Source organism: Mirounga leonina, unplaced genomic scaffold (genome assembly GCF_011800145.1).
Source record: "Mirounga leonina isolate KUSES-001 unplaced genomic scaffold, KU_Mleo_1.0 Mir_101609, whole genome shotgun sequence".
Lineage (NCBI taxonomy): Eukaryota > Metazoa > Chordata > Mammalia > Carnivora > Phocidae > Mirounga > Mirounga leonina.
This window is the reverse complement of record NW_023270164.1, coordinates 12,838,539-12,865,308: the sequence shown is the minus strand read 5'-3', so window position 1 is coordinate 12,865,308 and position 26,770 is coordinate 12,838,539. Positions and strand designations below refer to the sequence as shown.

The window sequence follows — 26,770 nt, the reverse complement described above, 5'->3', positions numbered from 1 at the left end:
GCTATGTAAATTAGTCACTAGTATTCATGCAGTCCATAAATGCTTTCTTTTAAAGTTATACATATGTGTACGCTCCAAAGAATAAAACATTCATGTAACCACCATTCATTAAAAAGACCACCCCGTTTCCACTGCTCAGTAGTGCCATGTTTGTCATAAATAAATCACGTGCGGGGCGCCTGGGTGGCTCAGTCGTTAAGCGTCTGCCTTCGGCTCAGGTCATGATCCCAGGGTCCTGGGATCGAGCCCCGCATCGGGCTCCCTGCTGAGCAGGGAGCCTGCTTCTCCTTCTCCCTCTGTCTACCACTCTGCCTACTTGTGCTCTCTCTCTGTCAAATAAATAAATAAAATCTTTTTAAAAAAATAATAAATCATGTGTACATATATGTGGGGCTCAGTTTCTGAACTCTATTCTGTTCTTAATTACTGTAGCTTTATAACACGCCTTGATATCTGATCTGGAATGGTCCTCCCATCTTGTTCTTTTTCAAAGGATTTTGGCTCTTCTAGATCCTTTGTATATCGATTTACATTTTAGAATCAGTTTGTCAAATTCCATGGAAAAATCTTTCGGGATTTCACTTGGGACTGCATTGAATGTCTAAATCACTTTGGGAAGAATTGACATTTTCACAACATTGACTATTTCTATTAGTAAATTTAATATATCTCTCCATTTCCTTAGGTCCCCTTTAATCACTTGACAATATTTGAATATTTTTTCCATGGAGATCTTACACATAAGTATATTATGTTAGGTCTATTTTTATGTACTTCAAAGCTCAGATACTGTTGGGAAATGATATCATTTTTCTTATTTTAATTTCTGACTGGTGCTGGTATATATTTTATAAATTTTTTTAAAGATTTTATTTATTTTTGACAGAGAGAGTGTACAAGCAGGGGAAGCAGCAGGCAGAGGGAGAGGGAGAAGCAGGCTCCTCGCTGAGCAAGGAGCCCGATGTGGGGCTCGATCCCAGGACCCTGGGATCATGACCCAAGGAGAAGGCAGACGCTTAACCATCTGAGTCACCCAGGCGCCCCTATAAAAATCAGTGCCTTTTCTGTTGCCAGGCTCTAGCCCATAAATGTCCCATCTTTACCCCTACTCACCCTCCCATCCAACCCTGCTATGGCCCCGCCCTGTGACCTTAATCTCTCTAAAGCTGGGGGAAAAGAGGGGGGCTGTGTGCAGATGGCTCTTCAACCTGGAAAGGAGGATGTCGGCATCTGAAGGCGGGAAAGGTGAGAGCAGCCTTCCACCCCTGCAGACCCTTGGAGCAAGCCTAGGCTCTGCTCTACCCTCTGCCCCTCTGCCCCTCTGCCCCTCTACTGCCCAACAGGACCCCACCCCCAGAGAGCCACCCGGGAACCAGAACCACATCACCTTGTTTCCATCCCAGCCAGAACCAAACATAGCCTTACTGCCACCTAAACCCTGACGCTCAGCCTGACTCAGACCCTGCCCCCATGGCCTCCCAGCCACATCCACAGCTTTAGTTCCCAACTGAATCCCAACCCTAATCCTGGCCCCAACCTCCATCCTAGTGCCCACCCCAAGTCCAATTCCAAAGCCAGCCCCAAGCTCAATCCTAACACAAACCTTACCAACCAGAGGGAGAACCCCTGTTAGAGTCGAAACCCCAATGTAGATACAGCCCTTAGTATGAGCTCTAAGTTCATCTAACTTCAACCCCAACATCTAGATATCAATACTGTTAGTGAGTGGTCTCTGACTCTCCAAAAAGAGCGCAGATCAATTTTTAAGGACTAGAGAGAGAGAGAGAGAGAGAGAGAGAGAGAATGAACACATTTGATGGTGGCAGTAAGTCATGAAGGCTTGGAGTCAGAGATTGCATATGTTTGAATCCCAATTCAGCCACTTCATCAAATCACCTCCCTTTTTGCATCAATTTCCTTACCTGCAAAATGGGAATAATACTCTGTGCCAGACATTGTTCTGAATGCTGAACTCACTTAATCCTCACGACGACTCTATAATATAGGTACTCTTATCTTTCCATTACCCAGATAAGGAAATTGAAGCTCAGGGAGGGTGCATAATTTTCCCAAGGCTGAACACAGCTACCAAGTGGTCGAGTCAGGATTTCAACTTCAGGCTCCAGGGTAGCAGGGACTGTGGGTCGGCAGTGCTCGGTGTCCTGAGTGGGTGAGGAGCCTAGACACCTCTCCCCATACTGCCCATCCAACACTGGGGATCTTAACCAAGCCAACCTACTGCCCCTCAGAGGCTAGAACGAGGCCACAGGAATTGGGAATGGTTTTAGCTGAAAACCCCAATGCCAAATTCAAATCCCATCCAAACTTAACTTTAACCCTAACCTTGATACTAATTCTAATCCCAACTCACACACTCCACTCCTACCTGTATTTAAATCCAATCCAAAATCCACCACTCGAATTTAACCCTAAATTTGCCTCCAGCTATAAACTTAATCCTACCTCATGCCAATTTAAACTCCCTACCAAGTCTAACAGCAAAACCTACTTTACTTGGAAATGTAATCTCACCCTCCCTTCTCTACAAATTCTCTCTACCCCCAATCAATTACAACACCAACTCTTACCCCCCAACTCTTAACTCAGGCACCCCCCCAACTCTCCCTAATTTTACATGCTCTTCTCTCCTTCCCCCAGACACAGGGATGGGATCAGGAAGGAGGCAACCATGATTGCCCCAATACCCCCCTCCCTCCATGACTCGGTTTCTCCACACAGACACCACCCCAGAGCCCAGCCCAGCCAATGGGGCAGGCCCCGGTCCTGAATGGGGGCTGTGCCCTGGGCCTCCAGCATCAGGGGGCGAAGAAATCAGCGGGGCGGGGGGCCTGGAGACCCCTAAGCGAAGGACTCAGCACAGTAAGCACAAGACAGTGGCAGTGGCCAGTGCTCAGCGGTCACCCCGGGCGCTCTTCTGCCTCACCCTGGCCAACCCCCTGCGGCGATCCTGCATCAGCATTGTGGAGTGGAAGCATCCTGGAAGACCAGGGGCAGGGCTCAGGGGTGAGGGTCACCAGGGTACCAAGAGTCAAGGATTAGGTTAGGACTAGAATGGAGGAAGGCTGAGGTCACTAGGGATCAAGAGTCTAGAACTGGATTAGAGGGTGAGTTGAGAAAGGTGAAGGCACTGGGGGGAGGAGGAGTGTCAAGAGTCAAGGACTAAATCAAAGCAAGAGTTGGGATGGCTAAGGTTTCTAGGGGGTTCAAAGTCAAAGACTTGGTCAGGGCAGGGGTTGGGAATGTCAGGGTTGGTCGCCCTGGGTCAAGCGTCAGCACTGGATGGGGAGGGCCCCAAGGGAATGTGGGGATGCTGAGACCTACCTGCCTGGGTCCTTGACTGTCCACCTGAGGCCCTTCGACATCCTCATCCTGCTGACCATCTTTGCCAACTGTGTAGCCCTGGGGGTCTACATCCCCTTCCCAGAGGATGACTCCAACACTGCCAACCACAACCTGGTGAGGCTCGCACAGCCCCCCCCCCCCCCCCCCCCCCGCCCCAAGCCGGATACAGCCCCAGTAGAACCACACCACAACCCTTCAAGCCCCCCATCCCCGCTCCTCGCTGACTCAGATGACCCTCTCCTATCCAGCCAACCTTAGATCCCGGACTATGCTTCCCTAACCCCGGCCCCCCTCAAGCCCCAGCCCCAAATAACTCCCCACTCTCCCGCCCCGCCCCCGGCCTCCGCCCTCAGGAGCAAGTGGAGTATGTATTCCTGGTGATTTTCACTGTGGAGACTGTGCTCAAGATTGTGGCCTATGGGCTGGTGCTCCATCCCAGCGCCTACATCCGCAATGGCTGGAACCTACTCGACTTCATCATCGTTGTGGTCGGGTGCGCGTCTGCAGGGGACACCCCCACCTTAGTTCAACTTCCTACCCCAGGCCCGCTGAATTCGGGGCTCAGGGAAATATCTGCTTCCGACTGCCCCCATTTGGCAGCCAGAATCAGGAATATTAATATATTTTAAACTTATTCGCATTTCCAGTTACGGGGACCTGTGCTTTTCTGAGAAGGGAGGGGTGGAGGGAGGTCCCCAGGCCCGACCTCGGCCTCCTCATCCCGTGCTACCCCATCAGGCTGTTCAGCGTGCTACTGGAGCAGGGCCCTGGTCGGCCGGGGGACACCCTGCACACCGGGGGGAAGCCGGGGGGCTTCGATGTGAAGGCGTTGAGGGCGTTTCGGGTGCTGCGGCCGCTGAGGCTGGTGTCTGGGGTCCCAAGTGAGTGGCACGCCCCCGGAGGTTGGCGGTGGGGGAGGGGCGACGGAGGGGGGTTAGGCCGACCTAGCCCCTCTGTCCCCACAGGCCTGCACATAGTGCTCAATTCCATCATGAAGGCGCTGGTACCGCTGCTGCACATCGCACTGCTCGTGCTCTTCGTCATCATCATCTATGCCATCATCGGACTCGAGCTGTTCCTTGGACGCATGCACAAGACATGTTACTTCCTGGGATCTGGTCAGCCATTCCACCCCTCCCGGGACAGGACACCCCCCTCCACTGGTTCCTAGGCCCCACCCTGTTCTCAGAAAAACCCACTCAAATCCACAGGACTCCACCCCCAGGCGCAGGCTCCACGCCCCCAAGATAACAAGCCCCACCCCCTTATTCAAGACTCCGCCCTCAATCCCGGGCTACAGCCGCCCTTTTGCCAATAGCTCCGCCCCATCACAAGACTCCACCCACAGGCCAAGACCCTACCTGGCGCTTGACTCCATCCTCCGGAACTGGTCCCAAGTACTCAGGCCCTTTATCCAGACTCCCGCCCAAGCCTTGCGCCCGCCCTCTTTTCAAGAGACCCTTCCCAATTCACAAGACTCCTCCCCCAGGCTCACGGCTCACGGTTATTTACAAGATTCCACCGCAAGTTTTACAGTTCCACTCCCCAGATACCCGTAGTTAGGACTCAGAATCCTGATCTAGCAGAGTTAGGAGCTTACAGTTGCCCTCGATTGAGAAAAATCTCGAACCCTGAGTTGAACTTCTCAGGTGGGCGGGGCTCCAGGGTAGCAGGGACTGTGGGTCGGCAGGCTGCCGAACACAAAGCTCCAGTCTTCCCACAGACGTGGAAGCGGAGGAGGACCCGTCGCCCTGCGCGTCTTCGGGATCTGGGCGCGTGTGCACCCTGAACCAGACCGAGTGCCGCGGGCGCTGGGCAGGGCCCAACGGAGGCATCACCAACTTCGACAACTTCTTCTTCGCCATGCTGACGGTCTTCCAGTGCGTCACCATGGAAGGCTGGACCGATGTGCTCTACTGGGTGAGGTGGACGACGGGCACAAAGTGCGAGACTGCACCTGCCTTTCCTCCCTGAGCTCAGGCGAGAGCATCTGTGTATCCTGAGGGATGCATGTCCTCTCTCTCCCCAGATGCAGGATGCCATGGGGTATGAGCTGCCCTGGGTATATTTCGTGAGTCTCGTCATCTTTGGGTCCTTCTTCGTCCTCAACCTTGTGCTTGGTGTCCTGAGTGGGTGAGGAGCCTAGACACCTCCCCCCATACTGCCCCTCAGCCCCTGTCCCACTTGTTTTCTTCCTAGCAAACTCCTAGGCATCCTTTCAGAACCCATCTGAAATACCCCTTCATTCGGTCAGTCAACATTGAGCATCTACTGTGTGCAAAACACCATTCTAGGAATGGAATAAAAGACAAAAATCCCTGTCTTCCTGGATGTTACATTCGGGTGGGGAGAGACAGATAATAGCAACATACACAACAGATTGTGTTTACGCACACCCACACACCCCACCCCACCCCCCACGCATATGTGTAGTGGGTTGCTGAAATTTTTTCTTATTTCAAGTAGGCCCCACGCCCAATAAGGGGCTTGAACTCACAACCCTGAGATTAAGAGTCCCATGCTCTACCGACTGAGCCGGCCAGGCACCTCCCATAATGTAGTGTTTTATACAGAATGTGTGCTATGGAAAGAAAGGAAGCCTAAGGATAGCAATGGGCAAATCTTGCAATTACAGATAGGCACAATCAGGACAGACCTCCGTGAGGTGTCATCTGAGTAGAAGTGTGCAAGAGATGAGGGAATGGGCCAGGTGGAGATCCGAGGAAAGGATGCTCCAAGCAAAGGGAACCGCCAGTGCGAAGCGAGAATGTGCTCGACATAGTCCAAGAACAGCGAGGAGGCCAGTGGGGCTGGAATGGTGAAGGCAAGGGAGCCCGGGTGCTTCCCCCACCTAGCTCTCCATCTTCTTCCCTCAGGGAGTTCTCCAAGGAGAGGGAGAAGGCCAAAGCACGAGGGGATTTCCAGAAGCTGCGGGAGAAGCAGCAGTTGGAGGAGGACCTGCGAGGCTACCTGGACTGGATCACTCAGGCAGAGGAGCTGGACATCGACGACCCCTCAGCTGACGGCAACTTTGGTGCTATGGCTGAAGAGGGCCGGGCCGGCCCCCGTAGGCACCCCCAGTCAGGCCCATTCCCTGCCCACAGATGCCTCTCATGTGGGCTACCCTCCTGAGACCCCACCCCAACTGGCGCAGCCCCCAGGTCCAGCCTAGGACACAGAACACCCTTCCCGGACTGTACCCAGAGCAAAGACTCCAAATAACAGCCCCCCCCCACCCCCCCACGGCCTTAACCCAGCCTCAGGCCACGCTCCGCAACTGTCCTTCCTGTCCCGCAGGGCCCCAGCTGGCAGAGCTGACCGCTAGGAGACATGGGCGTCTGCGCTGGTTCAGCCACTCCACCCGCTCCACCAGCAGCCATGGTGGGGGTCCATCCAGATTGGGGAGGGGGCTGGGATGGGTAGACAGAGGAGCAAACCAAGGGGGGAACCCTGGGGTCTTCATGTACTGACCTCTATTCCCACCCTGCCCGCAGCCAGCCTCCCAGCCAGTGACACGGGTTCGATGACAGAGACCCCAGGCGATGAGGAAGAAGAGGAGGGGGCTCTGGCCAGCTGTACACGCTGCCTGTGAGGGCCCCCAGCCCTTGACCCCTGGCCGGCCCAGAACCCAGTCCAGACCCCAACCCCCATCCTTACTTTACCCTCTAACCTTGACCCCAGCCCCTGACATCCAACCCCAGCCACTGACTGCCCTTTAGTCCCTTATGACGCCCACCTTCCATCCTCCTCTTTTCCAGAAACAAGATCATGAAAACCAGGGTCTGGTGAGTTGGGAAAGTTACGGAACTCTTGGGCCCCCTGGCTTTGTGTGAGCCCCACCTCCAAGTCCCCCATGACCACCAGGCCACCTCACCCGAGCCCCCCAGGCCTGGCTTAGGGAGCTGATTTCAGCCAGGGACCTCGCCTTTCGCCCCAGCCGCCGCCTCCGCCGAGCCAACCGGGGCCTTCGGGCGCGCTGCCGGCGGGCTGTGAAGTCCACCGCCTGCTACTGGGCTGTTCTGCTGCTCGTCTTCCTCAACACGCTGACCATCGCCTCAGAGCACCACGGGCAGCCCATGTGGCTCACCCAGATCCAGGGTGCGCCCCCCCCCAGACTGCCAGCCCTCTTCCCCAGCCCCCAATTCCCTCCACCCTAGAAACCCAAATCCAGGATCTCTGGGGTTCCTCAGACCCCCAGACAATGCCTTCCTGCCCTAATAAATGCAGAAACCTTAGCCTGTCCCATCCCACCTTGTATTGGAGCTTACACTTCTGGAGCACTTGCCGTGTGCATCAAGCTCTGTTCTCAGCACTTTGCATGTACTGACTCAATTTCTCTTCACCGAAACCTTACGTGAAGCAAGTGCTAAGGCACACGGTACTGAGCACCAAGGTACCGAAGAATTAAATGATTAATCCCAGGACTTGGCTAGTGAGTGGCAAACCCAGGCAGGTGGCTCCAGGGTCCGGAATCTTAACTCCACACTGTCTGGACAGGTTCACCCCTCTGTGTCTCAGTTTCCCCATCTACAAAATGGGGCTAGTAATCGTATCCGCTTCATGGGGTGGTTGGAAGGATTAAGTGAGTTAAAGTGAAAAGTGCTTCGAACATGGCTTGGTCCACATAAAGCTAACATTTTAGAAGTGTTCGCTTTTAGTGTTATTCATTTTAATCTCAACCCCAACCTGAATACTGAACACATTTCTGACCCCCAAGCCTCAAACCAGCCTCAATCCCAAATAAACCCCAGACTCTAACACTACGTTTGAAGTGGAGTTTTCCTGGACTCATTGAGGCTGACCGAGGCCCCCACCCTGACTCTGCCCCTCACCCCAGTTCCAAGCCCTCCAAAACCTCACCCACTCTGACCTACAAACTCACCCCAATCCCTAACCCTCGCCCTACCACCAGCCTGTGTCTGGCCTGACACCAGCTGTCCCAGATCGCCCCATGGCCCCTCCCTACACATCACCGAGGAAATTGGCCAATCCAGTCACCTCTGCCCCTCTCCCCATAGAGTATGCCAACAAGGTGTTGCTCTGTCTTTTTACGGTGGAGATGCTTCTCAAGTTGTACGGTCTGGGCCCCTCTGCCTATGTTTCTTCCTTCTTCAACCGCTTTGACTGCTTCGTGGTCTGTGGAGGCATCCTGGAGACCACCCTGGTGGAGGTGGGCGCCATGCAGCCCCTGGGCATCTCAGTGCTCCGATGTGTGCGCCTCCTCAGGATCTTTAAAGTCACTAGGTGCGTGGGGCAGGGGAGGATTGGGGCCCCAAGCAGAGCCCTGACAGCCCCCTCCCCAGCTCTGGTGACTATCTGCCTCACCACCATTCATTCAGCAAATATCCACTGAGTGCCCACTTCGTGCCAGGCACTCTTCCAGGCCCTAGAGAAACACCAGGAATCAAAGCAGACACAAGTTCCCGCCTCATGGAGATTATTTTGAGAGAGAGAGAGAGCACGAGTTGGGGGAGAGGGGCAGAGGGAGAAGGAAAGAGAGAAAATCTTAAGCAAGCTCCACGCCCGGCTAGGAGCCTGAAGAGGGGCCTCTATCTCACAACCCTGAGATCATGACCTGAGCAGGAATCAAGAGTTGGATGCTTAACCGACTGAGCCACCCAGGCTCCCCTCACCTCGTGGAGATTAAAGTCCACTGGGGAGGGTGTCTACTTCATTTCCATCCCCTTCATCAACCTCAACTCCAGCTCAAACATTATTCCCAGCCCCATCTCTGAACTCACATCCATACTCATCCGCAACCATCACACCATCTCCAACCCCAACCTCTAGCCACTCATCATATGCAAGCTCATCTACAGCCTCAACACCCAATCCCAAGGCCAACCCCATCTCCAATCTCATCCCTAACTCGAAGCCAATCCCCATCACTAACCACAACCCCAATTCCCTAACTCCTAACCAGTAGCCTATCTCCAGCTGCAACCCCAGACCCAGACCCAATCTCATCCTTATCCCCTCTTCTATCCCAACCCTCAACCACAGCCTTATCCCCAACTCAGTCATCTAAAACCCCAAATACTCTCTTAACCCCTAACCCCAATCCCAGTCCCAACCTGAAACCCAATTCTAGCTTCATCAACTTCCATATAATCTCTCATTACACCCTCAATGCCCACCCTAACCCCAAACTCAACCTTCTCCTCACATCTTCACCTCAACCCAACTCCAAAGCTCATTTTGACCTGGCCCACCCCCAGCGCATTGCAAGCTGGAGTCCTGCCCTGGCTTCTGACTCACCACTGGACATGTCAACCCTGCCTCTTCCATCTCTGCTGCAGGCACTGGGCATCTCTGAGCAATTTGGTGGCATCACTGCTCAATTCAATGAAATCCATTGCATCGTTGCTGCTTCTCCTCTTCCTCTTCATCATCATCTTCTCCCTGCTTGGCATGCAGCTATTTGGGGGCAAGTTCAACTTTGACCAGACCCACACCAAGCGGAGCACCTTTGATACCTTCCCCCAGGCCCTCCTCACTGTCTTTCAGGTGGGGTCTGGAGACCATGGGATAGGTGGGTCGGGTGGGGAGGGGGGAACCATGGGGTGGGAGGGTCCAAAGAGCTTCACAGTGAACTCCCACCCCCAGATCCTGACAGGTGAGGACTGGAACGCGGTCATGTATGATGGTATCATGGCCTATGGTGGCCCCTTCTTCCCAGGAATGCTGGTGTGTGTCTATTTTATCATCCTCTTCATCTGCGGCAACTGTATCCTTGGAGCCTTGAGGGGCTGGGTGATGGTAGAACGAGGGGTAGCTAAGGGGATGTGGGCAGTCCACAGGCAGGCTGCTTCTCTATCCTTTGCAGCCTGAGCTCACCCCAGACATCCTTCTGAACGTGTTTCTCGCCATTGCTGTGGATAACCTGGCCAGCGGAGATGCAGGGACTGCCAAGGACAAGGGCAGGTGATGTCTGACTCTGCCCCCAAGATAGTCTCTCCCTGGGATCGCTGACTGGGTCCCCACACATACATCTCACACCACCAGAGATGCCTCGGTCACCCTGGCAATCCATATCCCCAGATCCAACCTGTCGGCCCTTATTCATTCAACATGCATTCATTGATCACCTACTTTGTGTCAGGCCATGTTCTAGACACTGAGGAGACGACAGGGGTCAAGGTAGACAGAGTCCTCGCCTTCACGAAGATGACATTCTATTTGGGGAAGGCAAGCAAAATACAAACAAATGAATATATAACATAATTAAATATATGTTAATGATATATAATGAAAAAAAGAAAATGGAATAAAAGAATAGAGAGAAATGGAAGTTGCTGTTTTGGTTAGGGTAGTCAAGGAAGGCCTTTACACAGAGGTGACAGTTGAAGAGACACCCAAATGAAGTGAGAAAGTGAGCCATGAAAATATCTGGGGGAAGAGTGCTTCAGACAAGAGGACAGCAAGTGCAAAGGTCCTGAGGTGCACATTCAGCACATTCAATAAAACACCAAGGAAACCAGTGAGTCTGGAGTGGGGTGAGCAAGGAGGAGAGTGGTATGAGGTGAGCTCAAATGGGGGAATAGGGAGACCCCACTGGGGACATTCTGAGCCATGGTGAGGACTTTGGTTTTTGTTCTGAGTGAGTGGGAGCCATGGGAGAGGTGTGAGCAGAGGAAGAATGTGCCAGACTTAAGATTTAACAGGATCCCTTTGGCTGCTCTGAAAAGAACAGACTGTGGGAATGAGGGCCGAAGCAGGGAGGTTCTATGGGACCTCAGAAAGGTCTGTTCTGATTGCACTGACCCCCCTCAGCCTCGCCTATCTGCCATAATCCTTAGCAATCACTCCCCTTTTCTCTCACAGGGAGAAGAGCACTGAGGGGGCTCTCCCACAGGAAAATGGAGTGTTGGTGAGTTAGAAGCCTGAGCACTAGGTCTACACCTCCCATTACCACCAATACCTGTCCACATGTGTGTGTCTTTAACCCCCATCCTCTGCCTGTGCATCCCTCCATTACTCTGTTCCTTCTGTGCCTCCCCTGGGTCCATCTTATAGTGTATCCCCCAACATCAGTGACCCCCATCTTTCTGTCCCCAGGTGTCTGGTGGGGAGAATGAGGAAGAGGAGGGCAGAAAGAATGAAGGAGCAGGCAAGTGGGCAGGGCCAGGTGGAGGAGGTGTGGGACCTTAGAGACAGCACCCAGACAGAGCTCTTGACCCCTGAGATCTTCCTTTCTGAGGAGAAGTCTTTTCAGGAATCATCTTGAAAGTAATGGGCTTGATCACAAAGGATGAATACCTACCATTTACATCAACATGGATGAAACTGGAGGGTATTATTGTAAGTGAACTAAGTCAGTCAGAGAAAGACAGTTATCATATGGTGAAACATAAGAAATAGCACAGAGGACCATAGGGGAAGGGAGGGAAAACTGAATGGGAAGAAATCCAAGAGGGAGACAAACCATGACAGACTCTCGACTCTGGGAAACAAACTGAGGGTGGTGGAAGAGGAGGTGGGTGGGGGGATGGGGTAGTCGAGTGATGGGTATTAAGGAGGGCACATGATGTGATGAGCACTGGGTGTTCAACTAATGCATCATTGAGCACGACATCAAAAACTAATGATGTACTATATGTTGGCTAACTGAATTTAAATAAATAAATAAAAGTAATGGGTTTGGTGTGTGGCCAGCAACATTTGGGACGCTGAGATTAAAGAAGAGAAACACTTTTGTTTTACTGCAGAACTTCTCAGAGCCTTTATTATAAAATAGTGTGTATTGGACTGCAAGGATGGTGATGTTCATTCAACAGACATTTCCTGAGCTTCTACTGTGTCCTGCGCACTGTTCTAAGTGCTGGAGACACAACAGTGAACAAAACAGGCTAAAATCCCTTCTCTGAGGAGCTGACATTCTAGCAGGGAGATGGGAAGAATTTGCCATGTGACAAGCACTATTCTAGGTGCTTTACATAGGTTTTCCAATTAATTGTCTGTCTTTTGGTCTTCTTCTGGTGCCAGGCATGGAGGAAGAAGAGGAGGAGGAGGAAGAGGAGGAGGAGGAAGAGGAGGAAGGAGGTGCAGGTCGTGTGGAACTCCTGCAGGAAGTTGTCCCCAAGGAGAAGGTGGTACCTATCCCTGAGGGCAGTGCCTTCTTCTGTCTCAGCCAAACCAACCCGTGAGTGCTGGGAGTGGGTAGGGGGCTGAGGCAGGAGGGGCTGGGGCAGGTGGAGGGCCAGGGAGCAGCCAAGCCTCTGGCAGGGTGCACGGCCTGATGCAAAAGAGGCTGAGCTGTCTCCCTTGGGCTCTCCCAATCAACTCTGTGCTTCTGGGTTCTGACCACAGCCCATTTTCCACTCCCCAGGCTGAGGAAGGCCTGCCACACCCTCATCCACCACCATATCTTCACCAACCTTATCCTGGTGTTCATCATCCTCAGCAGTGTGTCCCTGGCCGCTGAGGACCCCATCCGAGCCCACTCCTTCCGCAACCACGTGAGCCTTTGGCTGGGGGCTGGGGGAACACTCCCAGGGGTGTCCTAACGGGCACAAGGAGAGGGAGGGAGAAAGAGAGGGAGGGAAGGAGAGGAAGACGGAGGTACAGCAAAACTTACAGAAAGGTATGCGTGCCCGCACACATATACACACATACCCCTAGGACTCCTCTCAGCTATGACTCAGTGGCTTCCCCTATTTCTCACCCCCCAGATTCTGGGGTACTTTGATTATGCTTTCACCTCCATTTTCACCGTGGAGATTCTACTAAAGGTAACGAATAGGCCCCCAGTCATACCCCCAGTTGCCCCAAACCACCCTGCACCCGCCCCCACAGCCCACCTCTCCTGTTTCCATACCCTCCTCCCCTCTCTATCCCCACACCTAGAGTCTAGCCTGATATCCTCCTCCCCTTCCCCCAGATGACAGTGTTCGGGGCCTTCCTGCACCGAGGCTCCTTCTGCCGTAGCTGGTTCAATCTGTTGGATCTGCTGGTGGTCAGCGTGTCCCTCATCTCCTTTGGCATCCAGTGAGTGACCCTCCCCACCCCCTGCCCATTCCATTCCTCCCAGAGCAGAGGCCAAACCTGGGCCAGGGCCTGAGGACTGACCCCTCCACAGCTCCAGCGCCATTTCAGTGGTGAAGATTCTGAGGGTACTCCGAGTACTGAGGCCTCTCCGAGCCATCAACAGGGCCAAGGGACTCAAGGTAACCCAACCCTACCCAAACCCACAGGACCCATATGCTGCCCCATTCCTAGGGCCAGGATCTCCGATCAGACTGGCCTTTTGCACGGATGCATGACCACACAGCCTGGACCCAACATGTAACCACCTATCCTGGACCACTGATCACGTGGCCTGACCCATGTTCCTTACAAGTGACTATAAATTCCTTACCCATGGCCACATTTCTCTGACCCAAGTTCCTGAAATGTGGCCACATATCCCTTCCTGGTAAACATTATTCCACATGGCCCTGACCGCATATCCCTGATCCACGACCAGATATCCCCAGCCCGAGTGCCTGAGCCCCATCTACACCCAGAATCCCTACCCCCTGGCTGCTGTGGCCTGCAGTCTCGTTAACCATATTTGTGGGTGCCTGCAGCACGTGGTGCAGTGTGTGTTCGTGGCTATTCGGACCATCGGGAATATCATGATTGTGACCACGCTCCTGCAATTCATGTTTGCCTGCATTGGTGTGCAGCTTTTCAAGGTGAGAGGAAACACTGGAGGGAGGCCTGGGCACGGGTCAAGGTGGGGAGTAAGGGATGAACCTGCCTGACAAATATCTTCCCTACAGGGGAAATTCTACAGTTGCACTGATGAAGCCAAACACACCCCCCAAGAATGCAAGTGAGTGCCCCAAACCCTGCCCTTCATGGAGCTCGGAACCCCTCCCAAAGGCCAAATAGGCCCCTAGATCTCACCAAGTCCCCTGGAACCTTAGAGCTTCCTCCCAAGAACTGCAGACACTCCCTCAGTTTTTATCAAGGACCCCCAAACCCCCTGAATTCCCCAAGGCCCCACAACACACTCCCAGAACTTTCCCAAGAGCTGCAGAGGCCCTCAGATCTCACCAAGCCCTAAGAGACCCCCCAGTACCTCCCCAAACCCCTCTCCACATTCTCCAGAGTTACCTACATTCTACTCTGGACCCCCCAGAAATCCCCAAACACTCCCCCCACCCATGGCCACTGCCACGAAGTCCCAGGCTTCCATCTTGAAATTCCTGTAGAAGGTAGTGATTGAAAGCATGGGCTTTGAAGTCAGGCATTCCTGGTTCAAGTTCATCTCATGAGACTTGGGTACATTTCTCAGCCTTGCTGAGTCCCATTTTCCTTAACTGAAAAATGGGGATGAAAAGAGTGCAGATCTCACAAGGTTGCTGTGAGGAGTAAATGAGTTACTACTTGGAGCGTGTATTACAATGTAAAGTTTCTACATGTAAAGCTAAGCACAGTGCCTGGCATATACTTAGTGCTGATAAATGTTGATTATTAGTATTACTTTTTCCTGGGAGGTGACGATGATAATAATGGTGGTGATAGCTAACAGATATGGTACCAACTATGTGCCAGACACTATTCTCATTGAGTGACTTAATCCTGTAACAAGCCAGGAAATATGTTCTGTTAGTATCCTTATTTATTAGATGGGGAAAACTGAAGCACAGAGAGGTTAAATGCCCAAGGTCACCCAGCCAGTAAATGAAGGGGGGGGCAGGATTTGAACCCGGCTATCCAGCCTCATCACTATGCCCTGCTGCCTCCATGCTGGAGACCCCAGTCCTCTTTCCCCAGCTTCCCACCCCTGCTCACCCACCCAGCCTGTCTGCAACATCCACAGGGGTTCCTTCCTGGTCTACCCTGATGGAGATGTATCACGGCCCCTGGTCCGGGAGCGGCTCTGGGTCAACAGTGATTTCAACTTTGACAATGTCCTCTCAGCCATGATGGCCTTGTTCACTGTCTCCACCTTCGAAGGCTGGCCTGCGTAAGGAACAGGGCCCCAGGGATGGGCAGGGGACAGGGCAGGAGTCTCTAGGCTGGGATCTCCCTGGGGATGGATGGGAAGTATCTTGGGATGTGGTAAAGGTCTCTTGAGACTGGATAGGGTTTTTTTGAGGACTGGTAAGCATATCAGAGGACTGGGTGGGGGTCCTCCAGAAGTTGGCTGGGGGTGCTTTGGGGACTGGGTAGGGGGTGTCTCTAGGAAGGCTAGAGGTCTCTGAGGAAGTCTAGAAATGACTGGGTAGGATTTAGGGGGGGACCAGGTAGAGGTCTGGAGGGGAGCACTGGAGGAGGTCTCAGAGGAGATGGAGCTGGAGATTCAGAGGTTTTCAGAGAGCTGTACAAGTCTTTGGGGTTCTAGTTGAAGATCTTTGGGAAGATGGAGCACGGAAAGCAAGGAATTCAAGTTGATGGGACATGATTTAGAGATCTTTGGGGGCTTGTGGGTGAGTTCTGGGGAGCTGCATGGGGATCTCCAGGTGCCTAAAGAAGGGAATTTAGGGGTCCATGGGAACTTAAGGGATTTGGGGGTCTTGGAGGACCGGGGTGGGGATTCTCTAGAGGGTTGTATGAGTATCTCTGGGTCTCCAGAGGGCTGATACAGGAAATTTAAGAGTCTTTGAGGTTAGGTGGGGTCGCTTGGGGTATGCATGGAGGTCCCAGGTGGTTAGGTCAGGGGATTTGGGGCCTTTAGGGTGCCAAGCAGGAGATTCTAGAGTGTCTGTTATAAGGTGTCTGGAGACAGGTCTCAGGGGGCTGGGCTATCTCCTCACCTACTCCCACTGGTTCCCCAGTCTATTATACAAGGCCATCGACGCAAACGCAGAGGACAAGGGCCCTATCTATAATTACCACGTGGAGATCTCAGTGTTCTTTATTGTCTACATCATCATCATTGCATTCTTCATGATGAACATCTTTGTGGGCTTTGTCATCATCACCTTCCGTGCCCAGGGCGAGCAGGAGTACCAAAACTGTGAGCTGGACAAGAACCAGGTGACCTCTGACCCCTCACCTTATGACCTCCAGCCCCTCCCCACCACCCCCTTGCCTTGGGATCCCACTGCTCACTCATGCCCTGCACCCATATGCAGCGCCAGTGTGTGGAGTACGCCCTCAAGGCCCAGCCACTCCGCCGCTACATCCCCAAGAACCCACATCAGTATCGTGTGTGGGCCACTGTGAACTCTGCTGCCTTCGAGTACCTCATGTTCCTGCTCATCCTGCTCAACACGGTTGCTCTAGCCATGCAGGTCTGAGCTCCCCACCCTGACCCCTGCCAGACACCTTACCCTATTCTGTCCACACAATCCTCTGGGAACCATTAGGAATGCTTTAGGCTGCAAGTAATAAAACCCCCAACTGACAGAGACTTAAGCTATAAAAATATTTGCCACATCTCTTCAAATCTAAGGCCAATAATTGGAAGTTGCATCCTGACTTAAAAGATATAAGAATGTGGGGAAAATGGCAGATGACCATTGTAAGTTGCCATTGATTGTGAAATGCACCCCAATTTCAGAGATTCCAAATGTGAAAAGATGTGCATATTGGAGTCAACAAAATATGGTAGCTACCTCATATAACAAGAAGTGTAGAGGTAGACTGTTTAATCATTGTTCATCAGGTATCCAAGCTCTTTCTCCTCCACCATTCTTAACAAGCTGGCTTTCATTCTCATGATTGTTGCTTCATGGTCACAAAATGACTGCCACAGCTCCAGGCATCAAAACCACATTCAAGGCAGGAAAAAAGAGGGAAGGTTGCACCAGGGAGCTCTCCTCATTTAAGCCCTTTATTGGAGAGCAAAAATAGTTTTCACAGAAGCTGATTTCTGTTTCTGTCTCATTAGTCAGAAGTAGCTGCAAGGAAAGCTAGGAAATCGAGAGCTGGGCTTTCCAATATCCATGTTGGGATACAGACAGTGTGAAGGGTTTGGCCAACGCACAGTGCTACCACGTCTCCAGACTCACCTCAGTCCAAGCCAGAAAATATTTGGTTGTAGGTGGAAAGGTCTCTGACTCAGGCTCTGTCCTCACACCTGGTTTTCTCTCCCAGCACTATGAACAGACTGCTCCCTTTAACTACGCCATGGACATCCTCAACATGGTCTTCACTGGCCTCTTCACTATTGAGATGGTGCTCAAAATCATCGCCTTCAAACCTAAGGTGCCCCCCTAGCCCTAGACTCACCTGCACTGGTGAATTCCTTGGGGGTGGAGCTCCTTGCAGAGCTCTCAGGGGGCAGCTACCAAGGGCTCATGAGACCAGGGAGTGAGAGGGATCCAGATGCAGGCCCATCATGTGGTCCAAGCTGGGCCCTGCCTCTACAATATCCCCTACCACTGGCCCCCTGTGCTAGCTTGCTAGCTCTGAGAAGACAAGGCTCTACTTTTTTCCTGCCTACAGCATTACTTTACCGATGCCTGGAACACATTTGATGCTCTTATTGTGGTGGGCAGTGTAGTGGACATTGCCGTCACTGAAGTCAACGTAAGGACTGGCCTCTCCACAAACCCAACCTTCCCCCACCTCAACCCCAGGGTTTTCTTTCATATGAGTAGGTGCCTCTCACTTACCTCCACCCTACTCCTGAAGACTCAGTGATCCTCACTCTAGCTCTGTATCTCCCGAGTCCCTGTCGGGTTTAGCCAAAGTCCCCCTCCACCAGCTCCCTTATTCCATTTGCAACCTATCCTCTGGTTCTGCCATCTCCTAAAATGACTCTCCTGTTATTTCTGTTATTTCCTTCATTGCTTCTATATCCCCTCCATTGGCTCCATCATCCCCACCAACTCCTGCTTTGGCTCCATCGTCTCTTCTGACTGCTTCATTGGCTCCATTTCCTCCAACGACTCCACTGTCTCCGACACTGGATCTTTCACGGCTCTGTCATCACCACTGACTCCACTATTGGCTCCATCATCTCCTCCATTGGGTACTACATGGCTCTATCACCTCCATTGACAATGGTGCTGGTTCCATGTCTCCGTCACTGGCTTCTCCATTGGCTCCTCCACCGGTTCTCTAATCTCCATCATCTCCATGAAACCACTGATTCCATCATTTCCTCCATTGGCTCCACTGGCTCTCTGCCATCATTTCCTGTACTGTCTCATTTCTCTTCCACCCTCATTGCCAACTTTTCCCACAACCATCTTGATCCACTACCATATAACCTTCTCCATCATCCCTTGAATAATGACTCTACCATCATCCCCTATATCTCTACCTCATTTCTCCCTTTGTTCTTGCTCCCTTCGGGCCTGTGATCTCATCCTCTCCTCTGTCACCTCTGTCTTGGCCATATCTCCCTTCAGAATGGTGGTCACCTTGGCGAGGTAGCCCCCACCTCACAACAGGGACTCTATGCTTCTTTCCACACCCACCCTCCCTTCCTTTCTTCCTGAGAGTCCTTAGAAAGGTTACCTGACCATCCTGGGGCCTGAGTCCTGAGGGATTTGGGGGCTGGGAGGGCCTAGGCATGAGACAGGGAGATGGCTGGGGCAAATGTAGACTGATCATACCTACCACACCCCCAACCTCAGAGCTCTGAGGACAGTTCCCGCATTTCCATCACTTTCTTTCGCCTCTTCCGAGTCATGCGGCTAGTCAAGCTTCTCAGTAAAGGTGAAGGAATCCGCACATTGCTCTGGACATTCATCAAGTCCTTCCAGGTAACCCCCCCATCCCTTTGACCACCCCTCACCCCCATCTCACACCTCTCAGCCTGTCCCTTTACCACCCCAAGAACTACATCTCCCAGTGTGCCATACCCATCTGCAATTTACCATTTCTGGTTTTCTCTGTTTTTCTAGGCTCCTAATTCCCAACATGCCTTGGCCTCACTGACTGTATTCTATTGTATTTAATACCGTGTCCACATTTGGGAGACACTGGTAGTCACGGGCACTTTGGGGATGGGCCACATCTTTCTGCAGGCCCAGGCTTGAGGGAGCAGTGTCCCTCAAGGGCTTATAGTTTCTGGGGCTGATAGTTCTCTGGGGCTTATAGTTCTCTGCTTGGACCTGAATATCTATCCTCCTCTCCACCCCCATAGGCCTTGCCCTATGTGGCTCTTCTCATCGCAATGATATTCTTCATTTACGCAGTCATTGGGATGCAGGCAAGTGGGGACCCTAGGGAGCATCCCTCAGGCACTCCTCTGCTGAGGGGCGTTGGGTAGGAATTCACCTACAGTGGGGGTGGTGGGTTGAAAGACAAGCTGGATGACACTGAGTCAGTCCACACGTCTGTGAAATGGGATCAGCAGTGCCTGCAGGTCAGGGTTGTGAGGATCTTTTGAGTATTAGAAATTGTGAAATGGGTGACAACCTGTGGGGGCAACATATGGGTTTGCCCCTCTGACACATGCCCTGTGCACCCACAGATGTTTGGCAAGGTGGCTCTTCAGGATGGCACACAGATCAACCGAAACAACAACTTCCAGACCTTTCCACAGGCTGTGCTGCTTTTGTTCAGGTGACATCTACACCCCCTCCACTGTCATCTTGGTCCCCAGCATGCCCTTGGGTCCCCACACACCCTGTCTGGGCCCCAGAATGCCTGAGCTGTAGAAATAACAGGGCAGCATGGGGCTCTATTTTGCCTGAGACCTTTTATGGCTCTGATCTGAAGGGTCTTGTGTAATAATCTAGCCTCAGCCATCCTTTTTCTAGCTGGCAGGTATATCCTCTTCTTAAGCCTCAGTGCCCTATCAGTAACATGGGGACTGAAATGGGGATACCCGATGAACATGACTGTCATCATCATGGCCACACCAGCTTTTAAAATATTGAAATGCTTTATGGAATCTATCTGTGCCAGATGTAACCCCTGGCAAGAAGTGGATCATCTTCTCACCCCTCCAGCCCCCACAATGCCACTTGCCATGTCTTCATAGCCTCCCCTCCAGGATGGCCTCCTTGTGTGACCCCCAGGTGTGCCACTGGTGAGGCATGGCAGGAGATAATGCTTGCCAGCCTTCCCGGGAATCGGTGTGACCCTGAGTCTGACGTCAGCCCTGGCGAGGAGTTTACCTGTGGTAGCAATTTTGCCATCGCCTATTTTATCAGCTTCTTCATGCTCTGTGCCTTCCTGGTGAGGACGGTTTCCCCACAACCACCACCACTGCCGTGGGGGCTGGCCCTGAGGGGTCTGGGGACAAGGTGGGGAGCCCAGATCTTCAGAGCGGGTGAAAGGGCTGGTCTGATAAGATCAACCCAGGGAGGGGCGCCTGGGTGGCTCAGTCGTTAAGCATCTGCCTTCGGCTCGGGTCGTGATCCCAGGGTCCTGGGGTCGAGCCCCGCATCGGGCTCCCTGCTCAGCGGGAAGCCTGCTTCTCCCTCTGCCTGCTGCTCTCCCTGCTTGTGTTCCTTCTCTCGCTGTGTCTCTCTCTGTCAAATAAATAAATGAAATCTTTAAAAAAAAAAAAAAAGGATCAACCCAGGGACTCGTGACCCAGTAACCATAAGTTTACCTCAGTGTCCCACCAACCCCCCACGCTTGGCTCTGCCCTTCAGCTAACCCCCACTGTTCACTGGCCCACAGATCATAAATCTCTTTGTGGCTGTCATCATGGATAACTTTGATTATCTAACCAGAGATTGGTCCATCCTGGGCCCCCATCACCTCGATGAATTCAAGAGGATCTGGTCTGAATATGACCCTGGAGCCAAGTATAGCCTATAACCACAGAACTGGGATTGCACTGCCCCACCCAGTCCCCCAGCCCCAGAACCTCTGACCTGTACCTCCCATTACCCAATAGATGCCTCAAGGTTCCCACTGCCTCTGTTCTCTGCCTTCCCCAACTGCCCTCGGATTCTTCCCTGGCAGGCTCTGGGTTGTTGCAGGGTGGGGGGAGGTAGAGATGAGCTGGTGGAGTCTTCAGAAAGGGATAGAGGTATCTCCAATCCAGCGGTGCCTCCCACCCACCCCCACCTGTGTCAGGGGCCGCATCAAGCACCTGGATGTGGTTGCCCTGCTGAGACGTATCCAGCCCCCCTTGGGATTTGGGAAGCTGTGCCCACACCGAGTGGCCTGCAAGGTCTGTGCCCCTGCCCACCTCCCACCTCTGAGAGGGCTGTCCACCACATGGCAGGGGTGGGCAGGGACCCTGTCTTGCGTGGGGAGGGTGTGCTTGGTTTTATCTTCAAAGGTTTCTGCCCCTGGGCATCCAATGTCTTCATCCCTGGCATTTGCTCAAAGTGGGTTCCATGTCCCTGGTGTGTGTAGAGACTTGTGGCGATGAACATGCCCCTCAACTCAGATGGGACAGTGACATTCAATGCCACACTCTTTGCCCTGGTTCGGACATCCTTGAAGATCAAGACAGAAGGTGCATGGGAGGGATGGGGAAGGGGCAGGAGCAGGAGGGCCACTGGGGAGGATGCAGGGATCAATCTCATTGAGTGATGGGCCTGGCTCCTGGCTCTGAACCTCAAAATGAGTGACTTTGGTTTCTCCAGGCCTGTTTTACCACCTGTTCAATGGGGATGGTGTGTGACTGCGGTAGAAGCTTGTGAAGCCCCTTCCAACAGGGAAGGAGTGGCTGTGAAGGGCTCCTCCTATTGGCTCATGCCCCACATCCTCTCCTGATGCAGGGAACCTGGAACAAGCCAATCAGGAGCTGCGGATTGTCATCAAAAAGATCTGGAAGCGGTTGAAGCAGAAGCTGCTAGATGAGGTCATCCCCCCTGCTGACGGTGAGCTAGCTCCACCCCAATTCCTTGAGCCCGTCCAAATGTCAAATGATTGCTCACCATCACAAAACTAGCACTGGATGGAGGGGGGGGGGGCGGCGAAGGAGAGTCTATGCTGTGGGTAGGGGGAACAGAGGACCCCTATGTGACCTTGCCTCTTCTCCCTTGCCCCCAGAGGAAGAGGTCACCGTGGGCAAATTCTACGCCACATTTCTGATCCAGGACTATTTCCGCAAATTCAGGCGGAGGAAAGAAAAGGGGCTTCTAGGGAGCGAGGCCCCCTCAAGTACCTCCTCTGCCCTTCAGGTCTTCAGAGAGGGGCCTGGGTGGGCAGGGGTATGCAGGAGCACTGGGGCTGAGGTTGACTGCCCTCTGGATCTCATGGAACCCATGTCACAGACGAGGAAACAGAGGTCCCAGGACTCACAGAGGGTCAGGGGTGGCTGAGGGACCCTTTACCACACCCCACACTCCTGCATGGGGAGCAGGCTCATGAACGGGGGGGTTTGGACCCTGAGCTGCCTTGCTTCCCTATTTTTCTACCCCCACAGGCTGGTCTGAGGAGCCTACAGGACTTGGGTCCTGAGATCAGGCAGGCCCTCACTTGTGACACAGATGAGGAGGAGGAGGAAGAGGGGCAGGAGGGAGAGGAGGAGGAAGATGAGAAGAACCCAGAAACGTACAAAGTGAGGGCAAGTTTTCACTCCCCTAAGGAATTTGATTGTAAAAAAGACTGCTTTAATTCCTTATGTAACTTTGACATTGCCTTTGGGAAAGAGGCCCCCAGAGAAGCTCCCCTACAACAGGCAAACGTTTATTTGATACCTACCATCCACTGTTGGAGGGTGAGACCCAGATTCAGCCCCTAGGGAGGTCACTGGAAATAAACTTCAAGTGACTTGTGTCACTGACCAAGTGACTTAGATGTAACATGAATGGCAACATTCAGCCCTGTGACTTCCACAGGCCCCAATGGGCTCCCAGCCCCCATCTCGCCGGAGCTCCGTGATTTCTGTGTCTCTGCCTGTTGGGGACAGACCTCCAGACTCACTCTCCCTTGGGCCCAGTGATGACGATGGGGGGGCTCCCAATTCCAGACAGCCCAGTGGACCCCAGGCTGGATCCCATGGCCACAGGTATGGTCAGGGGTCTGGTGGGATATTGTAAGGGAAGGCAGGGTCTAGCCGCTACATGGGGGAAATTCAGGGGCAAGGGGGCCTTTGAATGGAAATTTGGGAAGGATGGAAGGGACCCAAGGGCTCAGATGGGAACAGAGGGTAAGAAGGGACTCATATGAGAAAGGCAATGCAAAGGCTTAATACAAAAAGCACATAACACGAAACTAAATGAGTTTCAGTTCAAATCCTGGCTCTGCCATTTGCCAAGTGACCTTGGGCTAGTCACTCAGTTTCCATGGTCCTCAATTTTGTCACCTGTAAAAGGGGGATGATAACAGCACTTCCCTCACAGGGATAATGAAAGAAGGAAGTGAAGTCACACCTAGCGTTTACAGCCTCCTCCTCACCTCCCCCCAATATACCCCCAGTTTCTGTGTTGACAGTGTCTCTTCAACAGGCCAACTTTGATTTTTTTGAAATGCTGAGTCCTTCCCATGAGAAACATCTACTAAAAGAAATCCCATGTTCATTTTAAAATGATGACAGGTTGGGGCGCCTGGGTGGCTCAGTCAGTTAAGCATCCGACTCTTGATTTCAGTTCAGATCATGATCTCAGGGTCATGAGATGCAGCCCTGAGTCGGGCTCTGCACTCAGCGCAGAGTCTGCTTGGGATTCTCTCTCTCATTCTCCCCCTGCTCCTCCCCCAGTCTCTCTCTCAAATAAATAAATATAGAAATAAATAAAATATTAAAAAATGATGACAAGTTAATTTTATATTATGTGAGTTTTCCCAATTGAAAAAAAAAACCCAAAAGCCCAGTGTTTCTGTAGGGGATGGGGCATGGAACAAGAAGGAACCAGGAGCACAGGGCCACATATTAGGGGGACCTGTGGGGGTATCTGGTCTAACTTACTTCACTTTCCCCAGGAGAAGCTCTGGGGGTTTCATTTTCACCATTCCAGAAGAAGGAAGTTCTCAGCCCAAGGGAACCGAAGAGCAGGAGAATCAGGATGAAGAAGAGGAAGTCCCCACCAAGGACTCTGGCCATGACATGTACGATGACCCCATGAGCCACGTGCAGGAGGGCAGGAGTAATGGGACCCCATCACCCATGCCCAGGCCTGAGCTCAACCCCAGCCCTCTCTCCCGCACAGCCTCTCCTATCTAGACGAGCGGGCAGGGACTCCCCCACGCCCCATCCTTTTGCCACCCCACAGACCCCAGAGATACCTGGATGGACACAGCGTACCACGCCGCCGTCTGCTGCCCCCCACACCTGCAGGTAAGAGTGGGCATGGATCCTGGGGCCCCCCCAAGAGCAAGCAAGGCAGAGGGCTGGGGTGCCATTGACATTCTTCTTTGCCCTCCCATGCCTCCCCCCCGCCCCCCAGGTCGGAAGCCTTCCTTCACTATCCAGTGTCTGCGGCGCCAGGGCAGTTGTGAAGATTTACCCATCCCAGGCACCTACCATCGTGGGCGCAACTCAGGGCCCAGCAGGGCGCAGGTGAGGTGGGGAATGGGGTGCTGAGGTCTGGAGCGGTGGAGTTAGCCTAGGCTGAATTTATCAAACATACCACATGTCTTCTGAAGAATGGGGCATGTATGAATTCACAAAAGCAAAAAAAAAGGGGGGGGCAACCCACTCGGGTCCCCTCCCTCTTTGGGAGCTCAATAAACTTTGCTTTGCTGCCCACCCCCCCAAAAAAATGAATTCATAAAAGCCTCACTGTACCAGTGAGATAGGTACTGCTGTTAGTCCCAATTTACAGATGAGGAAACTGAGGCCCAGAGAGGCTTACCCAAGATCATACAGCCAGTAAGTGGCAGAGCTCAGATTTAAAGCTAGGTCTTCTATGCTCTTGAATAAACTCAAGTCTGATATATAGGCATTCAGTTTGATTCCAGTTGTGTTTGGAGGGTAGGCGGTGGTAAGAGGTAGGCACAGGGGTGAGTCCTAGATCCTCATATCCCACCCATCAGTTCTGATCCCCCTGGTGTTTATTCTGGTCCAGGGTTCCTGGGCAACCCCTCCTCAACGGGGTCGGCTCCTCTATGCCCCACTGTTATTGGTGGAGGAGGGTGCAGCGGGGGAGGGATACCTCGGCAAATCCAGTGGTCGGCTGCGCACCTTCACCTGTCTGCACGTGCCTGGAACCCACTCGGACTCCAGCCATGGCAAGAGGGGCAGTGCTGACAGCCTGGTGGAAGCTGTGAGTCTAGAAGGGACATGGGCAAGAGGGTTGGGGGAGAAGGGGAAGAAGTGGGAGCTTGGGAAGGAGGGAAAAGCCCCACCCCCAACCCTCCGGTCTCTGCATTGTGCATGTGATTATCTATCCCTTTGCTCTGCGACTTCTGCTCAGCATGATGTGTGTGCACCAGTGTCCCCAGTGACTTCCCTGCACTCCTTCACGGATGGTGCATCATCTATGTACACTGAGCCCTCTGTGCCCACTGCTTTGATTCCATGCTGTGCCCTCTCCAACTCTGATGCCATCTGTACCCCCAGGTGCTCATCTCCGAGGGCCTGGGCCTCTTCGCCCGAGACCCACGCTTTGTGGCCCTGGCCAAGCAGGAGATTGCAGATGCGTGTCGCCTGACACTGGACGAGATGGACAGTGCCGCCAGTGACCTGCTGGCACAAGGGACCAGCTCCCTGTATAGTGATGAGGAATCGATCCTCTCTCGCTTCGATGAGGAGGACCTGGGAGATGAAATGGCCTGTGTCCATGCCCTCTGAATTCCCACCCCTCCTCCAATGCTCAATAAACCTCCTGCTCTCCCTTCCCCAGGGGGAGACAGGCATGGACCACAGCCCTGGATTTCAGTGTCTTTGTCCTGGGGGCCTGGGGCTGCCCAGCGCCCCCCAGGCATCCATCCCCTGCTTCAGCCCTGAGCCACTGCCCACACACGAATATTTCCAGAAACCAGGACAGCCAGGCCTGATTATTCAGCGTCAGGGAAGGAGGGAGGAGGAGGAGGAAGAGACAGCAGCCAAAAAAAGCTGGAGACAGAGTGGAGGTGGGGGGGGGGGGGGGGGGGGGGCCGGACAGAGGTGGGGGAAGGGGGAGGAGGGAGGATGTGTGGGGGCTTGGGTGAGGAGTGGGGGGCAAGTCAGAGATTCCACAAGGGGTCAGTCAGGTCAGCCTGAGGAAGGACAGATGGGATGGAAAGGATAAGAATACTCAAGAGTAGAGTCCTGCCAATAGAAAGGCCCGGAGGTTGGATTTAGCCTGGTATATAATATGTCAGGCAGAGGGGTCCTCTGACAGCATCAGGAATTTCCGGGAAACTAAATTGGGATTACCCTGTCTCCCGCTTACCTTCTGCCTAAGAGAAAGAAAATCTAAGTCCATTGACAGAAGACATGGGTGACAGCAAAGGACGAGGCCCTCAGCCTGTGGGAACCCACTCAGGGCCCACCTGGTTTTCCTGAGACCACCTAAGAGTACCCCACTCTCCTCCCGCACAGAACCCACAGCTCCTTTCTGCTTCTTGCCCTGCCTGTAGTCATCGCCCAGCCTCTGGGGTCTCATTAACTAAGTGAAGGTTTACTGGGCATTTGCTTTGTGCCAAGCACTGTTCTGGGCTTCCCTCAGACCAAACTGAGTGG

The 26,770-nt window shown here is 53.0% G+C and overlaps 1 protein-coding gene across 3 annotated transcripts; it reads left to right on the top strand.

Moving 5' to 3' along the window:
• Positions 1 to 1,220: 1,220 nt before the first annotated feature.
• CACNA1F (calcium voltage-gated channel subunit alpha1 F) lies at positions 1,221 to 25,897 on the top strand. Of its 3 annotated transcripts, none has more exons than XM_035002885.1 (48): positions 1,221 to 1,245; positions 2,740 to 2,992; positions 3,372 to 3,477; positions 3,717 to 3,856; positions 4,102 to 4,244; positions 4,329 to 4,481; positions 5,087 to 5,283; positions 5,393 to 5,496; positions 6,240 to 6,397; positions 6,661 to 6,744; positions 6,858 to 6,951; positions 7,122 to 7,148; positions 7,301 to 7,461; positions 8,382 to 8,607; positions 9,663 to 9,870; positions 9,970 to 10,090; positions 10,206 to 10,287; positions 11,188 to 11,233; positions 11,422 to 11,473; positions 12,349 to 12,505; positions 12,692 to 12,821; positions 13,035 to 13,094; positions 13,244 to 13,350; positions 13,442 to 13,529; positions 13,932 to 14,039; positions 14,127 to 14,179; positions 15,173 to 15,319; positions 16,131 to 16,332; positions 16,431 to 16,589; positions 17,395 to 17,505; positions 17,746 to 17,829; positions 18,657 to 18,677; positions 18,885 to 19,013; positions 19,397 to 19,462; positions 19,727 to 19,818; positions 20,277 to 20,436; positions 20,887 to 21,014; positions 21,289 to 21,385; positions 21,574 to 21,676; positions 21,942 to 22,043; positions 22,216 to 22,346; positions 22,592 to 22,726; positions 23,007 to 23,176; positions 24,088 to 24,213; positions 24,315 to 24,442; positions 24,552 to 24,664; positions 25,173 to 25,370; positions 25,667 to 25,897. In XM_035002885.1, the coding sequence occupies exons 1-48, from the start codon at positions 1,221 to 1,223 to the stop codon at positions 25,895 to 25,897; spliced, it is 5,916 nt and encodes a 1,971-aa protein (XP_034858776.1). The 3 variants fall into 3 exon arrangements, with proteins under 3 accessions (XP_034858776.1, XP_034858771.1, XP_034858781.1); XM_035002880.1 differs by having other exon boundaries at positions 6,240 to 6,430; XM_035002890.1 differs by having other exon boundaries at positions 1,221 to 1,295; positions 2,896 to 2,900; positions 6,240 to 6,430.
• Positions 25,898 to 26,770: the final 873 nt, after the last annotated feature.